Source organism: Aquarana catesbeiana, linkage group LG12, assembly GCF_042186555.1.
Source record: "Aquarana catesbeiana isolate 2022-GZ linkage group LG12, ASM4218655v1, whole genome shotgun sequence".
NCBI classification, from domain to species: Eukaryota; Metazoa; Chordata; class Amphibia; order Anura; family Ranidae; genus Aquarana; species Aquarana catesbeiana.
Genome location: NC_133335.1, coordinates 207,135,738 through 207,162,217, shown reverse-complemented (window position 1 = coordinate 207,162,217; position 26,480 = coordinate 207,135,738). Strand labels below are relative to the sequence as shown.

General features: G+C 42.5%; 1 protein-coding gene across 1 annotated transcript in view; it reads right to left on the bottom strand.

Moving 5' to 3' along the window:
* Positions 1–25,200, bottom strand: part of SAMHD1 (SAM and HD domain containing deoxynucleoside triphosphate triphosphohydrolase 1) — a gene marked incomplete in the record, with an annotated part of 95,958 nt that extends 70,758 nt beyond the window's left edge. The window contains 3 exon segments of the mRNA XM_073606558.1: positions 3,221–3,293; positions 5,327–5,393; positions 24,356–25,200. Of these exon segments, the coding sequence (XP_073462659.1) occupies positions 3,221–3,293; positions 5,327–5,393; positions 24,356–24,542 (327 nt within the window).
* Between the last annotated feature and the right edge of the window lie 1,280 nt (positions 25,201–26,480).

Below are 26,480 nucleotides of genomic sequence, written 5' to 3'. Positions count from 1 at the left end.
AGCAGCTTTTATCCAACAGGGCGGTTGAACAGAAGTGGCCACACATGGATCGATTCACCTATGGCCACCTTAACACAAATTAGCCTGTTCCTTCAAACCACTGTCTGAAGAGAGTCAAATGCTCACAAAATTACATTAAAATCCCCAAATGATTCTACTCTGTTATTCAGCTTTTTTCCTCTTAATCCAGTCTAACCTTTCATTGCATTTTCTAGATATCAGAATTTGTTTTTTTGTTTTTTTTTTTGTAAGCAAAGATAATTTTTTTTTATTTATTTTTTTTTACAAAAGGGCATGTTTATTTTAGTGTTAAAATATATTAAGATATAAATTGTCCAAACAACCTCAATGGCTTGCCACCAACAAGCACTCAGGTTATCGTCACAAGGTCAACAATGTTCAGCTTACCTTTGTCATTGTGAAGATTAGGAGAATGACTCATGGAAAAAGAGTTCAAGACAGGCTGACCGCAAGGCTCCATTCACACCAGCAAAAAAAAAAAAAAACCCTGCTGCGACTACATGAGTTTTATGTTCTACCTGTAGAAGCAGCTCAATGTTATCTTATGTGTCCATGCACAGGCATATTTTAGGCCACTTTCACACTGCAGACCGTCCCGTGCCGTTCGTTTTAGCAGCGCTATGTGGGCGGTTGTGGGGCGCTTTTAACCCCAAAGAAGGGGTTAACAAGGGGTTAAAAGCGCCCCACAACCGCCCACAAAAGCTGTGTAAAGTAAACTAAAAAAGCTAAATAAGTGCGCTTACAGCCTGTATGCAAAGACTAGTGACATTAATTGAATAAAAAAAATGGATTAATTGAAAGTGCATGAATAAAAGTGCAATAAAATAAATGACATGAGAAGAGTGTGCACTTGTGTGCAAAAACACATATATCCACAATTCAAATATAACATATACTGAATGAGTGATCACTTCAAACTATCACTAGACAGAGTGAAATTCATCAGTGGTGAAAATACGTAAGAGTAGTGATTTTAGTCCATAAACTGAAGAGCAAAAAAGTTCCATGAGTGTGTATCAACTTCATGAAAGTAGGGAAACACATCCACATTCCATCCCGCCGTACCCCATATAGGTGAAGGGAGAAGAGAGGAGTATAAAGATGTGACTCTCTGTTGAAATAAATCCAAAGAAATGCTGAAGGTGGACCCTTACCCTGAATGGTGGACCTCTCTATTAGCAAGGTCTGACAAGCAAGCAGATTTTGCCCACAAAAGCGCCCACATAGCGCTTAAAAGCGCCGCTGCCGAAGTGCTGCCCATCGATTTCAATGGGCAAGGTGTTTTGGGAGCAGTGTATACACTGCTCCAAAGATGCTGTTTGCAGGACTTTTTTTTTTCCTGTCCTGCAAGCACACCACCCCAGTGTGAAAGCACTCGGGCTTTCATACAGGGGTGGCTTGAGAGGTGCTTTTCAGGTGCTATTTGTAGCGCTAAAACACCTGAAAAGCACCCCAGTGTGAAAGTGGCCTAAAGCTCAACATTTAGAGGCAGGGGGGAAAAAAAAAAAAAAAGGCCCCAGAACTCTGTACAAAAAATGCTCTGTACAGGCTTTTTTTCTGCCAAGGAAACTGACATTTTTTAAGCCCAGTGTGCATGGAGCCTTATTCAGGGTGATACTAGTAACACCAAAAACATATGACAGCATTTTTGCACTGCATTACATGCAGAAAAGCATCCATTCTTCCGGCACAGAAAGCCACAGGCAGTATAGGGGCCAAGCATGGAATCCATCATTCAGTCTGCCACGCTGCCCCCATACCGTATCAACCATTTCTATGAAAGCAGAAGTCTGGGCTAATATTATCTAAGCTTAAGCCTGCCGTCATCCCCCCCCACCCCACCCCCTTCATTCTAAGTCATATACTAACTATCCTGTAAAGGAAAGATTTATATTCTAAGGGCGCTGCAGTCCAGTCATGTGATTGGCTCCCAGCACCGGCTTCAGGGAAGAGGAAGGACAGCAGACAAATGCTCCATAGAAGGTCTATGGGGGATGTCACCTCCCAGGCATTGCAGCTATTGCTGCTCTCTCCTCTCCCCTGAAAGGTTCTTGACCACCCCCCCACCAAACATGTCATACCTCAATTTTCTGTGTAATGGTTTTTCTCCTCCTCTTCTTGGGTCTCCCACCAGCGCTCCAGGCCCTTTCCTCCTGCCTAGTGCCCTCATAGCAAACAGCTTGCTATGGGGGCTCCCAAGCAGCTGCTCCGCTTGACCATTCACACGCAGAGTGGGCACAGCTCGGCCCCTCACTGGCTGTGATTGACAGTAGTGGGAGCCAATGGCTACCGCTTCTGTCTTCGCCAATGTAAGGAAAGAGACCCGGAGGAGCTGAGGTCCTCATGCACATTGCTGGGGGGGGGGGGGGGGGGGGCACCGGGCTGCTGGACACAGGCTTTTTCTATGCATGAAGGTAAAAAAAACCCTTGAGCCTATACAACCACTTAAAGCCGGCCGCTGGGGAGATCATGTGACTGGAGCGCCCTTAGATTAAGTATACACATATTTCCTTCACAGGATAGTATAGGGAGCAGGTTTAAGCTTAGATAGTATTAAGCCTGGACTTCCACTTTAAGGCTGGGCAGAGAAAATAATTTAAAGAAGGACTGCAGAAGAAAGGTGGGTATTTCAGACCAGTTTCTTTCCTTTCCTGCACATCACTTGGTGGTGGAGTACATGGAATGCTTAAAAAGTGACATACCTGCCCAGGATCTCTTTCTCCTTCACAGATTGTATCCCATCTGTATTTAGTACATAGGTCATATTACACGCCTCTGAAGTTACATATGTTTGGGAGAAGGCCTGATGCTGATTGCCAAAGGTGTGGGGATAGGAAGGGTGATCTGGTACACATGCTTTGGCGATGTCCCAGGCTGTACAAGTATAGGGAAGGTATAATTGATAAAATAAACTCTGTGTTTGGGACATCGCTGGGCATGGAGGCCAGAACCTGCCTTATGGGTCCGATGGAGGAAAGTGGTATATCAAGAGATACGCAGACCGCAATAATTAGGTACTTGTTTCAAGGTAAAAAATTAATTGCAAGGAAGTGGCAGGCAAAAGAGCCCCCGACGATGGTAGAATGGTTGAAAAAGGTAGAGGATGTGATTGTAAAGGAGAAATATATTTATAAAAAGGAGAGGTTTTATATTATTGAATTTCTCTAATAAAAAGTACTAAAAGGAAGAAGTGACATACCTTCATAATACTGATTGAATTTTGGAACAGTGTCCTAAAACAACAGAGCAAATCCAATCTTTCTGCTACAGTCCTGAGAGAAAAACATAAAAAATTTAAGTAAACAAAAGGGAAACGGGATATTGAAACTTCAAGAATATCTTTACCCAAAAATGAATTCTGTTTTTTTGCAGAATGTAGCTGGACATCATTTGCATGTAATTTTACCTCTCTTTATAGTCATGAGCAATAAGGAAAAAACAGGAAACTCTTCATCTCACTACTTCTACATATCAGATCCTGGCACCCCCACTTTCAATGGGAGGGGGTTTATGAAAATTAATATAAAACCCAACAGTTTATTTTGAAGTCCTATAAAAATTACAAACATTAGAATGGCAAGAGGGATCTGCATCAATACACATTAACCACAAGTAGTATATAAATAAATTCTAATACTGTAACTTATTGGACAATAAAATATTTGCCTGGGCACACAGAACATCTCAGTAAACTCAGAACAGCACATATGTTCCTTATATTCATAATAAGGAAAAATAATGTAGCTTGTTGCTGCCCCTCAGGAGTCACCATAAAAGATTTTTTTTAAGCACTCTGGACAAACTTTTCAGCAGGTTTAGGAATCTTAAAATTTCAACAATTCCTTATTTTAAAAATTGATATCCAATTATCAACAGAAATTACATTTCACAATGCCCCAAAGTTGAACTGCAGTACAAGAAGATGGTAGATAGTTGGCACGTAGAACTTCACAGCCATTTACCATCCAAAAGTGACATTTCTTACTTTCCACAAATACGGTCATCTTTTGCAATCTAATTCTGCAGCCACTGTAAAAATTGCTCCCATAAATCTGTATAAATAAAGGCTACGCCTGGATTTACATTGTAGCGTTGGGGGAACCAGCACCACTTCCCGCATCTCTCCCGCAGGCAGTTCACGATGCTCTCTGCGAACCGCTGCGGGTGTCAATACAATGTTAATGACACCCCCAGATCGGTTCACAGATCACGGTGCAAACAGTGGATTCGGACATGGATCAGATCGCATGCGATCCGATTCCAGTGTGGGGTGGGGGGTGGGGGGGGGGATAAGTCCCTGTCCCTTTTTTGTGTGAATCCAATGCGAGTTCAGCCATACAAAACTGTATTGAAAGGCCGGTGTCTGCTCTGCCTTCTCCTTCTCTGGGCCACCAGTCTTGTATCTTCCCCATTGCAGTTTATTTCTTTTACCAGCAACAACATAATCAGATCATGAGTGGCTGTAGTGGGAGGACCCAGATATCTCAGACTCCTGGTCTGTCCCCACCCACAATAACACAACACCATGATTGACAGGCCAGGAAATTCCCAGTCTGTCACGCCCATTTACAGCTACAATTCCCACTGAATGATGGGAACCGTAGTTTGTTCCAGTGGCACCACACAGCGAGTGGAAAGGACATTGGTGCTTCCTTCTTCTATTTTCTTTTTACAGATGACTTTTACAGAGTGTTCGTTTACACTTGTAGTTGGGGGTCTGTGACAAAGCTATATAACCTGCAGAGAAAAGCAAGGTCACCAACCTGGCTGAGCTGTCTGGCAGGAGTACCTGCATCACAAGGCAGGTCAACAGGATGACAAATCTTTACAGCATGTAAGTGAGTTCATGCATATGTATTCCATCTGTGTATGTAACCACTCAGCAAAAGTTTGGATTTAACATAAACCCAAGCCTAATACTAGGAATAGGAAATCATTGTCACCACTAACATGCAACTACTGCATCAATGCTGGAAATATACCATCAAAAAAATAAAAATATATATTATATATAGTCACATGACACCGGGGAGGGAAAATGGCTAATTAGGCCAATTTCTCTTAGGGGTGTACTCACTTTTGTTGCCAGCGGTTTAGACATTAATGGCTGTGTGTTGAGTTTTTGAGGGGGGCAGCAAATTTACACTGTTATACAAGCTGTACACTCACTACTTTACATTGTAGCAAAGTGTAATTTGTTCAGTGTTGTCACATGAAAAGATAGAATAAAATATTTACAAAAATGTGAGGGGTGTACTCACTTTTGTGAGATTAGAATAATATATACATCAGGAAATAAGTTTACCTGATCTGAAATTCTTTCAAGTGCTCCTCTGTGAGATCCTGCAGATGTCTTCCTTGTATACCCTGTTCTGGAGACAACAAAGGCAAAAAGGAAAGAAATAACATATCATGAATGTTAAGTAGGGCCAAAAATGAACAAACAGTGAAGCAATCATATTACATAGCAACCATTATTACATAATTCACCTTTTGCAATTTACCACAATTGAAACAATAAAAGAATATGGGGTTACTGCAATCTAAAAGACTGAAATTTGACTGATTAAAGGCCCTTTTCACATGAGGGGTCAGATGGGGTCTGCCTGTCCATTTTTCAGGTGGACCCAAACAGACCCTCCATTCTCACCTATGGGTAGTCGAATGTAAACAGACTTGTGTCTCTCTCTCCCCCCCCCACCCAAGAATACACAGATCAGCGCTGTAGCCATTGACTGCAAGCACGGATTGAAGCAGCCAACGCCAGCAAGACCGTTCAGCAGACAGCGGTACGTAGTGGGAAATTTGTCAGATTTCTGCTGAACCGGACAATTTTCGCTTCGTGTATACCCAGCTTAAGGCTCCATTCACACTTGTGCAACTTTGATGTGACTTTTCAATGTCGCATAGATTGGAACGGGTTCCACTGAAATCAATGGGCTGCGACTTGTCATGCGACTTTGAGTCTCCCAAGTCACACAAGTGTGAACTGAGCCTTAGAGAGACCTCGATGACTGGTGGGGTGAAAATGAAAAGGCAGTCAGACAGACAGATGAAGGTAGCACAGATCTACAGATTTTAGGGGCGGTTCACACAAGAACGGACAGCTGCCAAAGCCCTTTGCCTCTCTAGCAGCGGTCTGTTCCTGCCTGCAGTAGGGGGCAGTGTGGTGCCTGAATAAGCTCCCTTTTTTAGTTTTTGTACAAACTTTGGAGGTGTACAAAAGTAAACGTCATTCATGTCACTCTACAGCAGCTATGTACTGTGTTGCAGTGTGAATGGGACACACAGAAAACAATTACTTTCTGTGAGTCCTTGCAGTGACAGGAGTTTTACAATGCAGTAACAGCACCTAATACAGCGATTTCCTGCTTTCACGTGGATTCTACATGTATAGCACATACATACGTACATCAGTCCAACCAGGACCAACTTTCACCTAGAAACCCTGGTGTGCACATTAGGTTTGAGATCAGGTCATCATTGGTCAGCTAGGGTTCTGTAGTAATGGCCAATCAGCATAGTGCCAATACTAAAGCAATTTAAAGTGTCACTAAACCACCATCAATAAATTGTGTATTACATGCTGTTCGTACTCAGTCACTGAGATTTGTTTTCTGTATTCTGCAAAAAAAAACCTGGTTGATCCTGCTGCTCTCTATCTCCCCCTTCTGTCCATGTCCCCAATTCAGCTAGGGATTTTCCAGAGCAGTGTTGGCAGCTCTGCACATGCTCAGTTTTCAGTGCATTTCTATGCTGAGCATTTCCTCCCTATCACTCCTGAGCAGCCCATGTGACTATAGAGTCACACATGTGGGCATATACACAGTGGTAAATGACAGCCCACTCCAATCTTTTCCATGCCCACTAACCAGCTAAACACAATGGGGGCAGGGTATTGCATGCAGATCTATGGAGGCTTCACCTCTCTTATTCTTAGACACAGGCTGGAGGGGCGTGACACAGCCTGTGACTGGCAGAAATCAGCCCCATGCTGTCATTTCCACAAAATAAAGATTGTCATACAAAAAATATATTTGAAATCCAAATTAAAAACCAGTAAGTTTCCCTGCAGACAGGCTGGGAAATATCTGGGTCATGCGACAGCTTTATATCTATTACGCCTCATGTACACTGCTGCTGGTAAACGGACGTTTAAGAGCAGTTGGACATTCTTTTCAGCTGCCCCTGATCTCTCCTCTAGGTTATCTCATCAGTACATGTACACAGGGGAGTTTATAGTGGTTTCTAGGCAGTTGAGTTTAGAAACTGTTTTTGGGAACGCCAAAAAAAATTATATATAACAACAACAATAACAACACAGTGAGTTCAGATGCATTTGAAATGCCAAATGCTTGTAAACGCTGCTAAACGCGGTAACTCACGTTAACAGTCGTTTTTCACTTTAACAAAAAAGCTTCTAGACGCAAATGCAGCATGTAAACGCGGCTAAACGGATGTTTGTAGACGCCGGTTTCTAGCTGTCAAGTTAAATCGTTCAGGAGAGGTTAAACATCCCGTGTACATGAAGCCTAACTTGCATTTTACAGACGTTTTTAATTTTTGACCATTTGAAAATAGTGTACATTAAATTAAGCCTTAGGAAAAAGATACCTAGATTTTTTTTTTTTTTTAATTAAAATAATTTGTGCCATCATCCACATACTGAAATAGAAGGGACAATGTAAATTAAACAGCATACGTTTAGTATCACTTTAGTCAGTCAATGTGGGCACAATAAAAAAAAAAAAAAAAAAAAAAAAAAAAGGGGAAACACCACACACAATATTCATTTCGATTAGATTGTGAGATGTGCCAATTTTTTTTTCCTTTCTTCTTCAGAAACAAAAAAGGAAATTGTTTGCTCATATTCGCACATAAAATGTGGAAATGAAAATACTATCAGCATATTTTTTTTTTTTTTTTTTTTTGGGCCTTAGGACAGCAGCTTCCTTACGCATTTATCTTTTTGATACATGGGACCTATTTTTCCACATTGTTTGGGTTATTGATACTCTTTTGGTACGTGACCTATAGTGCTCACTTTCTTGTGTTTTATGTAATTTTATTCTAATTTATCCTTGAGATGTATTTTGTATAAATGCTTATTTAATGACATATATGCTTCTCCAATAGACACCTGGCTCTGTATGTTAAAAAAGCCCTGAAGAAGGGCATCAAGCCAAAACGTCGGTTTCATCCAATAAACCTACATGTGTCTATATACTGTATGTATCATAATCTATACAAACGTTTATGCACTTTTCTGTCTTTGGTGACAAAGTCTTTTATTGAATATACCATTTTGGAATAAACTTCTGTTTTATATGATATATTATTGTTTTTGGTCACTTAAAAAGTCCCGCCCACTTAGGGGGTTCTGTGTTTTTTCTCTATCAATTTTGGGATGTGGTGACCTTAAACATTGGATCCTGCAGGTCTTGGAAACTTTTTGCTTTTTTCATCAGCATATAAAAAGTCACTTTTATTTTCATATCATTGACATGGGGGAAGTGGTAAACCACGGTCTTAACGTGAATTATTATTATTTTTTTTTATTTTTTTTAAATAGGGTTCTGGTTCTGCTGATCTACTTCCGAAAACACTACTTCCTTGCCATTATGTTGACCCTCTGATTTTAACAAGTACTGAGCTGTAGGCCTACAACAAGTATGCACATGAAGCAAGTCGAAAACGTCTACAATTCAGATATTACGACAGCCAGGAAATTATTGTTTCTAAAGTAAAAGTCAACAGTAGCAACCTCTGTTTAAGTCAGGAAAGGTTTCCTGGAGATCAAAAAATAAGCGAAGGGGGCCTTAGGTCACTTATGTAAAGCGATATGCACGGGTTCTATACTAATTTAAGTTTGGAATCCTCTGTCGCATCCAAAGTTAGTTCTTCTTCAGCTGCTGTGACAATTATATTAGCTAAAAAGTGTAAAATACAGATGGAGGAGGATGTTCACATGGACATGGCCATGATAAGGTCAGGGATTTAATTTAGAGTTCTCACTTAATATGATGCCTACATGTAAATCTGTTTTTAACTTTTTGGCTGTTGAACTCAATTGTTACTGCGTTTGTTTTCTTGTAACTATATTGCCATGGTGTTGAAGCTTGTGTTCGTAACCCAGGTGACTCCTGTTGTTGTTTACCCTTGCCCTGTGTGGGGGGGGTTGTGCTAATGCTATTGTTTGTATAAAAGGCCTTGGAAAGATTAAAGAGCAGCAGTCCATTATGCTCAAGAACTGATACACGGATTTCTGACTCTGTGTCTTAATTCCTATATGAAGCAATAATTTAGCAAAGCAATATAAACTATAAGCAATTTATTTAAGAGTTGCATCTAACATTTTGGCGCCCGGACGAGGAACTCACCGATGATTCTACAAGAGGTGGATGAGCTACGCTGACGGAACAAAAGAAATAGGCATTCCGGGAATCACAGAAAAAAAAAAAAAAAACCTGCGCAGGTAAGAAAAAGCTTTATTTTTCTTATATTCTGTGCTCCCCTGATTTGTGCCTATCCGTTCTGTCAGTTACGGTTCTCCTGGTTTTAAAACACCAGCCTCTGTAGTGGTGAGTCTAGAATTACTGGATATTTTAGTTTATATTGCTGGAATTATTTGTTTGTTTTGTCTGTCTTGTCTGTCTTGTTGAGAAAGTGAATGAGCCTTGTCAAGGATGGTATGAGTTAGAAGGGGATTGCCGAACTAAGCAACAGAATGCGCCTTACCTCACACGATTGGGAACCTGAGGGCTTGTGAGCTTGGGGGTCTGACGCTTATGCTTAACCTCACATCTAACTCATAAACCATAGACGGGTTGAGAGTATAAGCCCTGTCTGCTCCATAAAGCAGGGATAAGAGTGTATGAGAGGGATTCCCAGATACGGGGAGGGAATAAGGTCTCAACAAAGTCCCGAGATCTAGTCGGATACCTGGCCACTTAAAGGAATGCTTGTATATGTTGTAGCCGCATTTTTGTATATGTTGTAGCCGCATTCTGGTTTGTTATTGGGCTAGCATATAAAGTAATTATTTATTTTTGGGCTAGCATATAAAGTAATTTGGTTTCAGAAATCTCATTCCGGAGAGGTTTCTAGAATTCTAGCACCCTAGGAGGAAGGCAACGAGGAACTAGTGTAACTTAGCTGGTTTGCTATTGGGCTAGCATATAAAGTAATTATTAATTCTTGTATATGTTGTAGCCGCATTATATTGTACACTAAGTGTCCCACACGCTACCTAGGCAGGACTGTTAGAATGGGCCAGAGGAACACAAAACCCCGTCAGGGAATTATTGTAGCACATTACACAGTGCCACAGATAATTAAAAACATCTGTGGAGAAGATGAAGCACGGGACTTAAAGGATGTCCTTTGTAAATTTAAGGTGAAAGGAGCAGCGGGTTTAGACCCGGATGTATGGAGTGAAATAGTGAAAAAAAAAAAAAAAAGTGAAATAAAAAGGGACAGACAAGGAGAGGTGTTAGAGAAGCAATGGATGCGTCAGGTTCAATGCCTAATTAAGGTCTCAAATAGAGCGAAAGAAGAGGGGTGGAAGTATAATCCAGATTGTGATGGTTGGGATATGAAAGACAGAAGAACAAAAAATGTTGAAATTTTAAATAATCTTAGTTCAACCATCCCACCCCCATACACTGACATAGAACGTAAACCACACAAGATATATCCTGTACTTAAGGGTAGAGAATGTTTTTTTTTTTTTTTTTTTTTTTTTTTCAGGTTTGTGGAGTATAAGAATTTCATTCAGAAACTGTAGCTCCCGTACGCACTGATACATGCATTATAGTAAAGCCAGCTGTTTTCTGTAGATTTGTGACACAGTTAATGAATACACATGAAGCAACCTGGCAGGATGGGGAGGATTTATGCAGACATAAAATGACTCTGACCCTGTTTAACCAGTTTATGACTGACCTGCAGACCGAGCTGAGGGGGATGGCAATACTGGAGACAGACAGACACATAGACTCAAGGGCCCCTTTTATTGTTAGATTAGAAGTTTTCTGTCAGGCAAAACAACAAGAGAGGGGGTCAATATCACCCATGAAACAAATGCCAGGACAGACTGTATCAGAATTTTACTTGTCTATGGAAAGTATGATGGCAGATGAGAGAATGGATTTAGAGCTGCCAGTCACGATCCGAGCCTTCAATAGACAGTTTATGGAAGGATTAATTCCACAGATAAGTGAAAGACTGAAAGCTTGCACACCACCCTTAATTTGTTGCGATTTTTGGCAGAAAAAGGTTGCAAGGTTAATAAGAAAAAGTTACAAGTGTGTCAGGAAAAAGTTATCTTTTTGGGACATTGTATATCACAGGGTACGAGACATCTCACTGAGGAGAGGGTTCAAGTGATAAAGGGAATGTTACCCCCACGGAATTTCAAACAATTGCGTATGTTTTTAGGTATCGTGTCATATTGTAGACAGTGGATACCACATGCTAGCGCTTTGATGCAGCCATTATACGTTGTTTGAAAATTGTACCGTATATGCTTACAGAAATAGCTTATGAGTCATTTATCACTTTGAAAAAGTTGTTGATTTCTGCCCCGGCTATTGGTATACCAGATTACACCAAGATATTTAATCTGTACATTGCTGAGATCACTGGACACGCCACAGGTGTTCTGACACAGGCACATGTAAAACAAAGACCAGTCGCTTACTTTTCAGCAGCATTAGATCCAGTATCTAGAGGTTCACCGTCTTGTGTACGGGCGGTAGCTGCAGTGTCAATTATCATAGATAAGTCATCAGAGATTGTTCTAGACAATCCAGTCGTAGTGCATACCACACATGACATACATGCAATCTTGTCTCAGGTACAGCCCAAACACATTTCAATGGCCAGGCAATTAAGATTACAGTGTACTTTACTTTTACCTCCAAATGTTACTTTTCAGCGCTGTACAACCTTAAATTTGGCCACCTTTTTGCCTCTTCAGTCACCAGATTTGGCAAGGGGGAATGATAGTGCTAATAGTACTAGTGAGAAAGGAAATGAGGTACCTAAACACTCTTTTGTTTAAGGAAGTAAATGAGCACGATTGTTTTCAGCTCATGGAACAGGAGACAATGGGATTCCCACATGTTACAGATACACCAATCTTAAATGCTGAGCACACTTTGTACATAGATGGTAGTAGGTTTGCTGATGACAAGGGTAAATATCACACAGGGTATGCTGTAGTGACTGATACGCAGGTAATTGAAGCACAGGCCTTACCAGCCCACATGTCAGCACAGGAAGCAGAATTAAAAGCTTTAGAACAAGCCCTAGAATACTTAAAAGAACGAGAAGAGAATATTTACACTGACTCTGCCTACGCTTATGGCGTAGCGCATGATTATGGCCACATATGGAGGGCTAGAGGTTATCTGACAGCAGCAGGTACACCTGTAAAACATGGAGAAGGGATTAAGAGAGTCCTGAACAATCTTCAAAAGGTTAAACGAGTAGCCATTATGAAGATAGCGGCACACACGAGCGCAAAAACAATTGAGGCAAAAGGAAATGCATTTGCAGATTTGACTGCAAAACAGGCAGCTCTAGGGGAAGGAAGCCCTGAGACCTTAGCAGCGGTAGAGGTGAGTATCCCAGAACCAACATGGCAGCAGCTGAGTAAATTACAGGAGCAAGCAGGGGAGAGCGAGAAAGATAAGTGGGTCAGAATGGGAGCAGCACCAGACCTTGACAATGTATGGAGGGAAGGGGGCAAAATATGCCTGCCTGCCTCTCTGTACCCAGCAATGGCAGTGGCAGTTCACCTACCCACACACGTCAGTTCCAATTCCATGTATAGGATTGTGAACCAAGGATGGCTCGCCCCTGGATTCAGTAGCACTGCAAGAAACTACTGTGCAGCCTGCCAAATCTGTCTCCTGAATAACCCAGGACAGAGAGTAAAAACCCCACGAAAACACCAGGTCCGGGCCCAATACCCCTTCCAGAGACTGCAGATTGATTACATACAAATGCCCAAGAGCGGCCCCTTTGAATTTGTCCTCGTGTGTATCGATTTATTCTCAGGTTGGCCCGAAAGTTATCCAGTAAAATCGGCTACAGCTAAAGCCACAGCTAAGAAACTGATCACTGAGTTAATACCTAGGTTTGGTCTTCCTGAAACCATAGAATCAGATAGGGGGACACACTTTACAGGAGAAATCATGCAGAATGTGATGACCATGTTAGGGGTTCAACAAAGTTTTCACACCCCTTACCACCCACAGAGTTCGGGATCGGTGGAGAGAGTAAATGGGACAATAAAGTTAAAAATACAAAAAGCCATGCAAGAGTTAAACAAGCCTTGGCCAGAATGCCTGCCTTTGGCTTTGTTCTCTATAAGGTACACTCCAACAGGAAAGACAGGATTATCCTCATATGAGATACTTTTTGGGAATGCACCTAGATTGGGTTTATACTTTCCACAGAGTATGCAATTGCAATGTGATAGTTTGACTGCATATGTGATACAATTACAACAACGTCTAACTAAGATCCACAAAAGTGTGTATTCTTCTCTTCCAGACCCTAATTCAATAACAGGTACACATACTCTGCTACCAGGGGATTATGTATATGTGAAGAAACACACCAGAAAGACATTGGAACCCAGGTTTGAAGGTCCTTACCAAGTACTCTTGACCACAGCCACCTCAGTAAAGCTGGAAGGAAAACCTACCTGGATACACGCATCACATTGCAAGAAACAACCCGAGAAAACAACATGATGAAATATCTACTTACATATTTTTTGTTGAAGATTGTTGTTTTACAAATATATGCATGGACTCCTGGTATTAATGTACTTGAAGTAGAGGAAACAACAACTTTCGAATGGGCTATAGATGATCCTAAAGTAGCAAATTATTATTGACAAAAGGTAGACTAGTACATCTTTCCTCACAGATACAACAGGATACTGCACCACATTGGTGGGATATATTTAGTGGAATGTCTTCTACAGCAACCAATACCTTTCACTGGTTGTTAAGTCCAATGGTAATTATTATTCTAATATTAATATCACTTACAATCACAAATATATGTGTATACAGGAAAATAAAATTAAGAAAATTAGGAGAATAGACAGGGCATACCGATAAATGTGTATTGACATCACCCTACTCCTATAAAACTCCTCTTCTTGAATTTTAAGATGTTGGTAATACCTAGGGAGATGGGTTCTACCCCTCTGACAACTCGCGGTCAGGGAAAGGACTCTGGGGAAAACTGACTAGAACTTATTCATGAGGACCCAGGGGGAAGGAGAGGATGATGTCAAAGGGGGAAATTGATAAGGTCAGGGATTTAATTTAGAGTTCTCACTTAATATGATGCCTACATGTAAATCTGTTTTTAACTTTTTGGCTGTTGAACTCAATTGTTACTGCGTTTGTTTTCTTGTAACTATATTGCCATGGTGTTGAAGCTTGTGTTCGTAACCCAGGTGACTCCTGTTGTTGTTTACCCTTGCCCTGTGTGGGGGGGGTTGTGCTAATGCTATTGTTTGTATAAAAGGCCTTGGAAAGATTAAAGAGCAGCAGTCCATTATGCTCAAGAACTGATACACGGATTTCTGACTCTGTGTCTTAATTCCTATATGAAGCAATAATTTGGCAAAGCAATATAAACTATAAGCAACTTATTTAAGAGTTGAACCTAACACACCGATACCATTTTTTTTTTTTTTTTTTACAATGAGTACAGCTGTCAGCAATGGTATAAAGCATTGAAAAGTTATTTACAAATGAAATAATTCAAAAAAAAAAAAAAATACTGTATATACGCAACTATAAGCCGAGTTATTCAGGACATTTTTTTGTGCTGAAAGTGCCCCCCCTCGGCTTATACTCGAGTCAAGCACTTTTCTGGTGCAAAGAATGACATTTTCCGAATCAACTTTGGGGTCCTGTATCTCGAGGCCACTTGGTGCTAGGAACCCCAAATATTGGTATGCAAACAGTGGAACTAGCACTACAACATATCCAAAGCTGGGGTTCCTAGCATCAAGTGGCCCCGAGATATGGGGCCCCAAAGTTGGCTCAGAAAATGTCATTCTCTGCTGCAGAAAAGTGCTTGACATTTTCCAAACCAAATTGGCAGCTCCAATTACTGAACTTCTTTAACACAGGGGAGACCCACTGACAGCTCAAAGAACCGAGCCTTAAAGTATGGGTTTCAGGTATCGGTGCATTTGCACGAGTACCGATACTTGTGCAAATACTCAGTATCGGTGCAACCCTAGCCACAAGGTTTTGCCGCAAATTTAGCACACCAGGTGGAATTGACTGGAGGCTTCGCCTGTCAAACTCAGCTATTCAAGTCAATGGGGCCACACCCCAACCACAAGTGTATTGCTTTTCAGGGCACTGGCCAGGGTGAAGCTAGCCTTAGGGCCATATCATTTGGAGACAAAAAAAAAAAAAAAGGGAGCTGCTTTTTCCACTTTGAGTTTTGATAAACATCTTGGACTGTTGGCAATTTGAAAACACTATCAGTTGGGGAAGGAAAAGGGGCATTAGTAAAACCATGTGCTTGAGCTGTTTTTTGTACTGGGACACTTCTGGGGGCACAGATGGGACACGCTGCAGCTTCTCCCTTTGCTGCTCACGCGATTGGTGTGAGCAGCGGAGAGGACTGGACATGACGACAGTTTGTTTACATTAAATGTAATTAATTAAATGACTGCTGTCATTGGCCCTTTACTGCGAACTGTGACCCCCCCCCCCCCCCGGATAGCGCCATAGTACGCCCTCCCAGTTACCGAGCTGCACTTTAGCCATCACTCGGCTATGGCCCAGTTATTAAATGGTTAATGCTTCCCTTGCTGATAGCCCTATAGCAGTTTTGCTGCTACAGGGCGGAGAGGGAGATTCTTTAATATTTGCAAACAAAATGAAGGTTTCCCATTTAGAATAATAAGCTGTCAGGTTAGTAAAACAGCGATATCAGAACCGATTCCATCATATAGTTTGTAGTGTACATAAGATTTGTAGAACAATGGGATAAAGGAATATTCCTGAAAGTGTGTGAATGCATCAGTGCAGTAGGGCTGCAACTAACGATTATTTTCATAATCGATTAGTTGGCCGATTATTGTTTCGATTAATCACCTTAAAAAAAAAAAAAAATTGTGGTGTATAATTTAGTTAACCACTTCAGCCCCGGAAGGTTTTACCCCCTACCTGACCAGAGCACTTTTTACAATTTGGCACTGCGTCGCTTTAACTGCTAATTGCGCGGTCATGCAATGCTGTACCCCAACAAAATTTGCGTCCTTTTCTTCCCACAAATAGAGCTTTCTTTTGATGGTATTTGATCACCTCTGCAGTTTTTATTTTTTGCGCTATAAACAGAAAAAGACTGAAAATTTAAAAAAAAAAAAAAAAAAAAAAAAAAAAAAAAAAAAAAAAAAAAAAAAAAAAAAACACAATATTTTCTACTTTTTGTTATAAAAAAAAATCCAATAAACTCAATTTTAGTCATACATTTAGGCCAAAATGTATTCGGCCACATGTCTTTGGTTAAAAAAAATGTCAATAAGCGTATATTTATTGGTTTGCGCAAAAGTTATAGCATCTACAAACTAGGGTACATTTTATGGAATTTACACAGCTTTTAGTTTATGATTGCCTATGTCATTTCTTGACCCCATTTTGGAAAGTAGACACACCAAGGAAATTGCTGAGATGCATGCTGAGCCCATCGAAAATTCATTTTTTTTGTTCCAAGTGATTGAATAATGACAAAAAAAAAAAAAAAAAAAAAAATTTACAAAAAGTTGTCACTAAATGATATATTGCTCACACAGGCCATGGGCATATGTGGAATTGCACCCCAAAATACATTTAGCTGCTTCTCCTGAGTACGGGGATACCACATGTGTGGGACTTTTTGGGAGCCTAGCCGCGTACGGGGCCCCGAAAACCAAGCACCGCCTTCAGGATTCCTAAGGGTGTAAATTTTTGATTCACTCCTCACTACCTATCACAGTTTTAAAGGCCATAAAATGCCCAGATGGCACAAACCCCCCCCAAATTACCCCATTTTGGAAAGTGGACACCCCAAGCTATTTGCTGAGAGGCACGGTGAGTATTTTGCAGCTCTCATTTGTTTTTGAAAATGAAGAAAGATAAGAAATTTTTTTTTTTTTTTTCAATTTTCAAAACGTTGTGAAAAAAAGTGAGGTCTGCAAAATACTCACTATACCTCTCAGCAAATAGCTTGGGGTGTCTACTTTCCAAAATGGGGTCATTTTGGGGGGTTTTGTGCCACCTGGGCTTTCCATGGCCTCCGAAACTGATAGGCAGTGAAGAGTGAAATCAAAAATTTACGCCCTTAGAAATCCTGAAGGCGGTGATTGGATTTGGGGTGTAATTTCACATATTCCCATGGCATGTTTGAGCAATATATCATTTAGTGACAACTTTGTGCAAAAAAAAAAAAAAAAATTGGTCTCTTTCCCGCAACTTGTGTCACAATATAAAATATTCCATGGACTCGACATGCCCCTCAGCAAATAGCTTGGGGTGTCTACTTTCCAAAATGGGGTCATTTGGGGGGGTTTGAACTGTCCTGGCATTTTATGCACAACATTTAGAAGCTTATGTCACACATCACCCACTCTTCTAACCACTTGAAGACAAAGCCCTTTCTGACACTTTTTGTTTACATGAAAACATTTTTTTTTGCAAGAAAATCACTTTGAACCCCCAAACATTATATATTTTTTTAAAGCAAATGCCCTACAGATTAAAATGGTGGGTGTTTCATTTTTTTTTATTTTTCACACAGTATTTGCGCAGCGATTTTTCAAACGCATTTTTTGGGGAAAAAACACACTTTTTAAAAAAAATTTAATGCACTAAAACACACTATATTGCCCAAATGTTTGATGAAATAAAAAAGATGATCTTAGGCCGAGTACATGGATACCAAACATGACATGCTTTAAAACTGCGCACAAACGTGCAGTGGCGACAAACTGAACACATTTTTAAAAGCCTTTACAGGTTACCACTTAGGATTTACAGAGGAGGTCTACTGCTAAAATGACTGCCCTCGATCTGACCTTTGCGGTGATACCTCACATGCATGGTGCAATTGCTGTTTACATTTGACGCCAGACCAAAGCTTGCCTTCGCCTTAGCGTGAGAGCAGGGGGGACAGGGGTGCTTTTTTTTTTCTTTATTATTTTTGTGCTTTTTTATCTTATTTTTAAATTGTTCCGTTCATTTTTTAATTTTTTTAATGAATTTTATTGCTACCTCCGGGAATGTAAATATCCCCTATGATAGCAATAGGTAGTGACAGGTACTCTTTTTTGAAAAAATTGGGGTCTATTAGAACCTAGATCTCAAAGCATCTGACCACACCAAGATCGGTGTGATAAAATGCTTTCCCAATTTCCTAATGGCGCTGTTTACATTCGGCGAAATCTAAGTCATGAAATGCTCGTAGCTTCCAGTTTCTTAGGCCATAGAGATGATTGGAGCCATTCTGGTCTCTGATCAGCTCTATGGTCAGCTGGCCGAATCACCGGCTGCATTCTCGGGTTCCCGGTTGGGACAGGAGAGCCAGAGAAAAACATGGAAGAAGGTGGGGGGGGGGGGGGCATTGCTTGTAAAAGCAGTCTACAGGCTAATTAGCTGCTAGGATTGCTTTTACATGAAAGCCGACCGCTGGCTGAAAAGAATGATACCAAGATGATACATAAACCTGCAGGCATCATTCTGGTATAACCACTCAAAATCCAGCAACATACCAATACGTTGCTGGTCCTTGTTGGGCATATATTGTAAACTTTTTTTCATGCAGCCTGTGGGCTGAACGAAAAAAAAAAAAGATATTGATCGGTGGGTATGCCCATCATTAGAATACCTCCCTTCATCCACCCACTTCTAATAATGGGCATACATGCACCATTTATATATGCCGAAGCATGGGGGCTGGAAGGAGCAAATCGCTCCTCCACCCACTGCTGCCCCCACACTTCGGCATATATGCTGAAGTATGTAACTGTGGTGGTGAAATCACCTCCGACAGCGCTGGAGTCACGGCTTTATGTATCGTGGGAGCAAACGCTGTTGCTGTCAAGATACATAAATCCGCTCTGCAGCTGAATGGCGTACCTAAAAACAAAAAAAATGGTTACCAAACATGATAAAAACAGAACAGTAAAACATTGCAGAATAGAATACAGTAAAAGAGAAGAACAATAGAGAGAGAATAGAGAGAGAACAATAAAACGACAACTATTTTTGGTTTTTATTATTTTATTTTGTGTTTTTTTTTTTTTTTTTTTAACACTTTTTTTTGTAACTGGTACCAGGTTTGGGCCTCTCAAAATGCGATGGCATCTTGGGAGACCCTGTGAAAGTGTGTCCTAGTCTGTGCTAGGGCTGGGAAAAAAAATCGTTTTAAATCTTGAATCGAGTTGAGGTCAAATCGATTCAAAATTTAAGCAAATCGATTTTTTTGATTTTTTTTTTTCACCGCGCCGGTCCTGGGGCGCTGCGGGCATGAGTTTTTAGGCGAGGCCGCAGCTTCGGCCTAGTCCGCGGCCGGACACCGCGGACTAGGCCGAAGCCTCACCTAAAAACTCATGCCCGCAGCGCCTCCGGACCGGCGCGGATACCGCGCCGGGCCTGAAGAGCTGCGGGCAAGGAGTTTTTAGGTGAGGCCGCGGCTTCAGCCTAGTCCGCGAGGCTGGACACCACGGACCAGGCCGAAGCCGCGGCCTCGCCTAAAAGCTCATGCCCGCAGCGCCTCAGGACCGGCGCGGTTTACAAAAAAAAAAAAAAAGGAGAACTCGATTCGAATCGTGAATCGAGTGTTTTTTTTTTTTTTTAAGAGAATCTCCCAGCCCTAGTCTGTGCAGTGCTGTACCCTACGCTAATACTCAACTAGTGAATGGTAGCGTTCAAAACATTCACCAATGCAAAGACCAGGATTGTCAGGACAGAAGGGACAATAATACCGGGTGTCACACCTAAATCCGCGCTTGCTGCAGACACGACATCTTTTTTGGGGGGCTCGTTGGGTAGGGGTACTCGGGAGGGCATAAGGAAAATGCCTCTCATGCAGCCGGCCTACTGCATTTGGTTGGGGATGGTGAGGTGGAGCACCGTCTGGAAACAGAAGGGCTCTGACGATCTCTTCCTGGAATTTAAGGAAGGATCCAGTCCGTCCTGAAGCTCTGTATAGCACATAAGCATTCAGCAAAGCCAATTGAAATAAATAAACAGACACTTTTTTGTACCAGCGTCTGGCCTTTCGGGCAACTATGTACGGCGCCAACAACTGGTCGTTGAGGTCCACCCCTCCCATATTTTGGTTATATTCGTGGACACAGAGGGGTTTCTCCACAACACCAGTCGCCGTAGTAATTTGGGCCGTCGTGTCTGCATGAAGGGAGGTAAGAACGAAAACATTCTTATTGTCCCTCCATTTCATGGCGAGCAAATTATTACACTTCAAGCAGGCGCTCTCCCCCAGCCTAAGACGGGAATCTACAAGCCGCTGGGGAAAGCCCCGGCGATTAGGTCACACGGTGCCACATGCTCCAATCTGATGATCAAAAAGGTGACTAAAAAGTGGCACGCTCGTGTAATAATTGTCCACGTACAAGTGGTACCCCTTTCCAAATAAGGGTGACACCAAGTCCCACACTATCTTGCCAGCACCTCCTATGTAGTCAGGGCAGTTTGTCGGCTCTACGTGACTATCTTTGCCCTCGTAAACCATAAAACTACATATATAGCCTTTGGCCCTGTCACAGAGCTTATACATCTTGACCCCGTATCTGGCACGCTTGCTGGGAAGGTACTGTTTGAATGACAAGCGGCCAGAAAATTTAATCAGGGACTCATCAACAGTAAACTAGTCTGCAAAACGTTGGTTTAAATGGTTTACGAGGGGCCGAATTTTGTAGAGCCGATCGTATGCAGGGTCTCCACGAGGACGACAGAATTCATTGTTGTTGAAGTGCATGAACCGCAAAATCTGCTCGTATCGTGCCCTGGCCATGGAGGCAGAGAACACGGGCATATGGTGAATTGGGTCAGTGGACCAATATGACTGCAACTCACTCTTTTTAGTTATGCCCATGTTGAGGGAAAGGCCCAGAAAGAGCTTAAATTCGGAGACTGTAATTGGTCTCCAATCTCTGGCAAGGGAGGACTGGGGAATAGTGGTGATGTGTTGACCAGCGTATAAATTGCTTTGGTCCACAATAGATCTATAGAGATCTTCGGTGAAAAACAGTGAATAAAAATCAAGTGGGGTAAAATCAACTGTTTCCACCTGAATTCCGGGTTGGCCAGTGAATGGGGGAAGTACGGGTGCTGCAGAAGTGGTGGGTACCCAATTCGGATTGACGAATGCAGCAGGGAGGGCACTATGGGCACAACAGGCCTGTCTTCGTCTTCTTGGTGGCGGCGGGACACTACTAGTGCTTGCCACCTCACCAGCTTGAACTGCACTTATGGGACTCGTCATGTCACCACGCGATACTGCAGTGCTGGAAAAAAAGGGCTCATTTTAGTTTTTTTTTTACCACATTATGTTACTGGCCGATTAATCGATTAATTTCATAATTGATTAGTTGTCGATTAATCGATTAGTTGTTTCAGCCCTACAATACAGTGCAGGTTATCTTGGATTAATTGAATGAGTTTACCAAAAATGTAAATATTGCAGAATATACAGCCTCATGCTACATAACTAAGCTCATGCTGAATAACATATTTTAAATAGAAAACTATATTTCAATTTTTATGCCAAAAGCATTTTAATTAAAATAAATTTGATTTAAAAAAAAAATGTATATATAATAAATAAATCTTTGATTTTTATCCACCCTTATCCACCCTGCATATAGATTTATTTTAATTTCCTATTACTTTTCATCTCAGTGACAATGGCCACCGGGGCAAACAGACAGCAAGAACCTCCCCCAGAAGGGGCACAATAAAGAGAGCAATAAAAAGTTTAGGAATTTTAATCTCAAACCCCCCCCCCAAAAAAAAAAAGTTTTGGCAATACATGTACTTAAAGCAACTCTGTTGCAAAAATAAAATATGATGACAATGTGCCCTCTGTAAAGAAAACGTTGAATAAGTCACCCGTCCCGCTGCCTGCACCATCAATCTTTGCTGTTGTAAAGAGAAACCATGGCTGAAAATCCTGCAGACTCTGGCCCTGGTCCTCATTGCACGCTGTGGTTACTTCCGAGTCCCAGAACGGTCACATTGTGCAGGATCTTCAGCCGCCAGCTTCTCATCACTACAGCATGCATGGGAGGAGAGCAGTCTAGGTCATCTTTTCCAACGGCACAACATTACACAGTTAGGAATTAAAAAAAGGTGTTATTTTCATTTCCTTTGAAAAAAAAAAAAAAATGAGGATAGATAGATAGATAGATAGATAGATAGATAGATAGATAGATAGATAGATAGATAGATAGATAGATAGATAGATAGAAGCAGTTTTATCATTAATATATTTTTTTTTTTTAAATGAAAAATACAGAAAATGTAAACTTCTGCTGCGATAGTCTCTGGGCTCCCTCAAGAACTATTGCAAAACGACAAAAAATCTGTTTGGCACATGTGACTTGAGCACAATGCAAATCGCTTTTCATTAAACCGTCAATTGCTCGGTGTGGTTACAATGTGTACAGCCAGCATTATGGCAGCCAGACATCATTCAATATAAATTTTGATTCAGTTTTCTATCCAAAGTAGGTGAAGTAACCCAAACATGGTGCAAAATAATTGCTAGGACAGAATGACACTGCAGGGATACTGGTGGCACCACGTGACACTGGGCAACACAGTGCCACTGCCATTTTGTAACATTGGAGCAACACAGTGCCACTATGTGATGCTGGGCAACAAAGTGCCGCTGCCATTGTGTAACATTGAGCAACATAGTACCGCTGCATGACACTGGGCAACAAAGTGCCTTTGTCAGTGCGTTACGCTGGGCAACACAGTGCCAGTGCCACTGCGTGACATGTATATCACTACACAACACTGTGCCACTATGTGATTCTGGGCAACACAGTGCCGCTGCCATTTTGTAACATTGAGCAACATACTGCCACTATGTGATGCTGGGCAACACAGTGCCGCTGGCACCATGTGAAGCAACACGGTACTGCGTGACATTGGGCAACACGGTGACGCTGCCGGTGCGTGACAATGGGCAACACAGCGCCACTATGTGATGCTGGGCAACAGTACTGCTGCCATTGTGCAATACTGAGCTACACAGTGCCGCTGCATGACATTGGGCAACACAGTGCCGCTGCCAGTGCGCGACGCTGGGAAACCCACTGCAACAAAGTGCTGGTGGCACCATGTGAGGCAACACAGTGCCGCCATGTAAAATAGGGCAACACAGTGCCGCTACATGACATTGGGCAACACAATGCCTCTGCCAGAGCGTGATGCCAGGCCGCTGTCAGTGAGTGACACTGGCCAATACAGTGCTGCCATGTGATTCTGAGCAACACAGTGCCGCTGCAGGACACTGGGCAACACAGTGCCTTTGTCAGTGCTACTGCGGTTATGTGACGCCGGGTATTACCATGCTGTGCGTGATGCTGGGCAACACAGAGCTGTCTGCCATTGTGTAACACTGAGCAACACAGTGCCTTTGTCAGTGCGTGTCGCTGGGAAACAGTGCCAGTGCGTGACATGTATATCACTACACAACATAGTGCTGCCATGTGAAACTGGGCAATGCAGTGCCACTATGTGATGCTGGGCAATGCCGCTGCCATTGTGTAACACTGAGCTACACAGTGCCGCTGCACAACGACGACGCTGGGAAATAGACATGTGCACGGACAAAAAAAAAAAAAGTGTTCATTTTAGTTTCATGTTTTTTTTCCTAAATTCGGATTTTCAAATTCGAAAACTTGGGAAAATTTGACATTTCGGAAATTACGAATTTGTCAAAAAACGAATTGGGAACTAAACGAATTGCACATGTCTTCTGGGAAACAGTTCTTCTTCTGCAGGACACCAGGCAACAAAGTGCAGCTGGCACCATGTGAGGCAACACAGTGCCACCCTGTGATGCTGGGAGTCTCTGGACCATGGCACAGACCATGGCACAGGGTGACAGGAGATCCTGGGCACATCATGGGCTCTCTGGGTCGGATATAGAAGCTGCTTTAGCAGACATCTCTCCAGCTGCACCACATCTCCTCTCAGGACATGCTGGTACCTGTAGTCCCCCTACACCATGACACTCACATAGTGCAGCCACCACACAGCTGATTTACCTCTGAAGACCTCCTGCAGCTGTTCGAAGCCACTGCTGGCCAGGAAGCGGCACACATCCTCCACATCCCACTCCCGGTAGTCCCCGCTGCCAGCTCCGGGCCAGGTCTTCGCCCGTTTCTCCGGTGTCCGGTACCCGTCCTCCCGCACAGGGGACACGTCATGCCGCCCTCGTTTGGCACCGTTCATCTTCACAGCGACTACAGGCGGAGGAGGAGAGGGCCGAGAGAATAAAACCGGCTCCTGACGTCACCCGGTGACACCGCCCCCCCCCCCTTCCCCTCATGAGCTCCGCAGCTGCAGCCCCCTTCAGGCTCTGCGCCTGCGCGCTCACACTTGGCGGGAAGACGATCTGTGAGGAGAATTTGAGAGCTCGATGAAGATGCACCACACGTCCTATCACTGAGGAGACCGGGCTAAACGTTCAGTAGAAACTACAGCAAAGCTTAACCACCTGCTATCTGGGGCAATTTTTTTATGTTTTTTTTTTTTAACCACTTCAATACCAGGCGCTTAGGCACCTTCCCACCCAGGCCAATTTTCAGCTTTTAGCGCTGTCGCAATTTGAATGACAATTGCGTTGTCATGCTACACTGTACTCAAACATTTTTTTAATTATTTTGTTCCCACAAATAGAGCTTTCTTTTGGTGGTATTTGATCACCTCTGCGGTTTTTATTTTTTGCGCAACAAATAAAAAAAGACGGAAAATTTAGAAAAAAAAGGTTTTCTTTGTTTCTGTTAAAAATTTTTGTAAATAAGTACGTTTTCTTCTTCAATGACGGGCACTGATATGGCAGCACTGATGGGCACCGATGAGGTGACACCAATGAGGTAGCACTGATGGGCACTGATAGGTGGCACTGGTATGCAGCACTGATGGGCACCCATAGGTGGCACTGATGGGCACTCGTAGGTGGCATTGATGGGTACATATGGGTGGCACTGATGGGTACTTATGGGTGGCACGGATGGGTACAGACAGGTGGCACCGATGGACACTGATTGGTGGCACTGTTGACACTGATTGGTGGCACTGATGCCCCTAAGGGTGGCATTGCTGGGCATCACTGCAATATAATGATGGGCACTGATTGGCACAGATTGGGCACATGTGGATGGCCATGGGGTACATACCTGGCCATCCACATGTTGCCCCCCTCCCTGGTGGTCCTAGTGGCGATCCCTGGTGGTCCAGTGTAGTCATCCGAGGGGGGCTGATCAATCAGCACTGACCCCCGCTGTCAGGAGAGCCGCCGATCGGCTCTCCTCTACTCGCGTCTGTCAGACGCGAGTGAGGACAAGCCAACCAACGGCTCTTCCTATTGACATCGTGATCAGCCGTGATTGGACACGGCTGATCACGTGGTAAAGAGCCTCCGCTCGGAAGCTCTTTACCAAGATCGGTGGAGCGGTGTGTCATGTTTTCCTGCTGGACGTCATATGACGCCCAGTCAGGATAACTGAAGCACCGCCCGACCGTCATCTGCTATGGGCCGGTCGGGAAGTGGTTAAATCAGCATTTTTTTTGTCTAGAAAAATAACTATAGCCCCCAAACATATATTTTCTGAAAGCAGAGGCCCTGTAGAATAAAAAGGTTGCAGGTGCAATTTTTTTTTTATTATGTTGCATGATATTTGCATCCGTTTATCAAGCACATCAGGAAAAAAATACACTAAAATTAGTTTTAGTGCCTTTGTCCTGTCAGAAAGCCGGAAATACCCATCAAGAAATGCAGCGGAAGTGACGTTCCGTCGTGGCCATCTTGGTACACCTGCATTCGTCTGCACAAAGCCTACAGTCAGAAGTCGTGAAGCGGACATCTTTTTACACCCACCGGAGTCTTGCATTTCACACATATTTTTACCAGTAAACTGAGCTTCTATATTGTGAAATACAGGATCTCACAGGTTTGCTAATCTGACAGAAGAGCGCTGCTTTTAAGATTCAACATCAAAACAGCTTGACGGATTTCAAAATCCTGTATTTCACAATATAGAAGCTCAGTTTACTGGTGAAAATAAGTGTGAAATGCAAGACTCCGGTGGGTGTAAAAAGATGTCCGCTTCACGACCTCAGACTGTAGGCTTAGTGCGGACGAGTGTACCAAGATGGCTGCCACAGAAT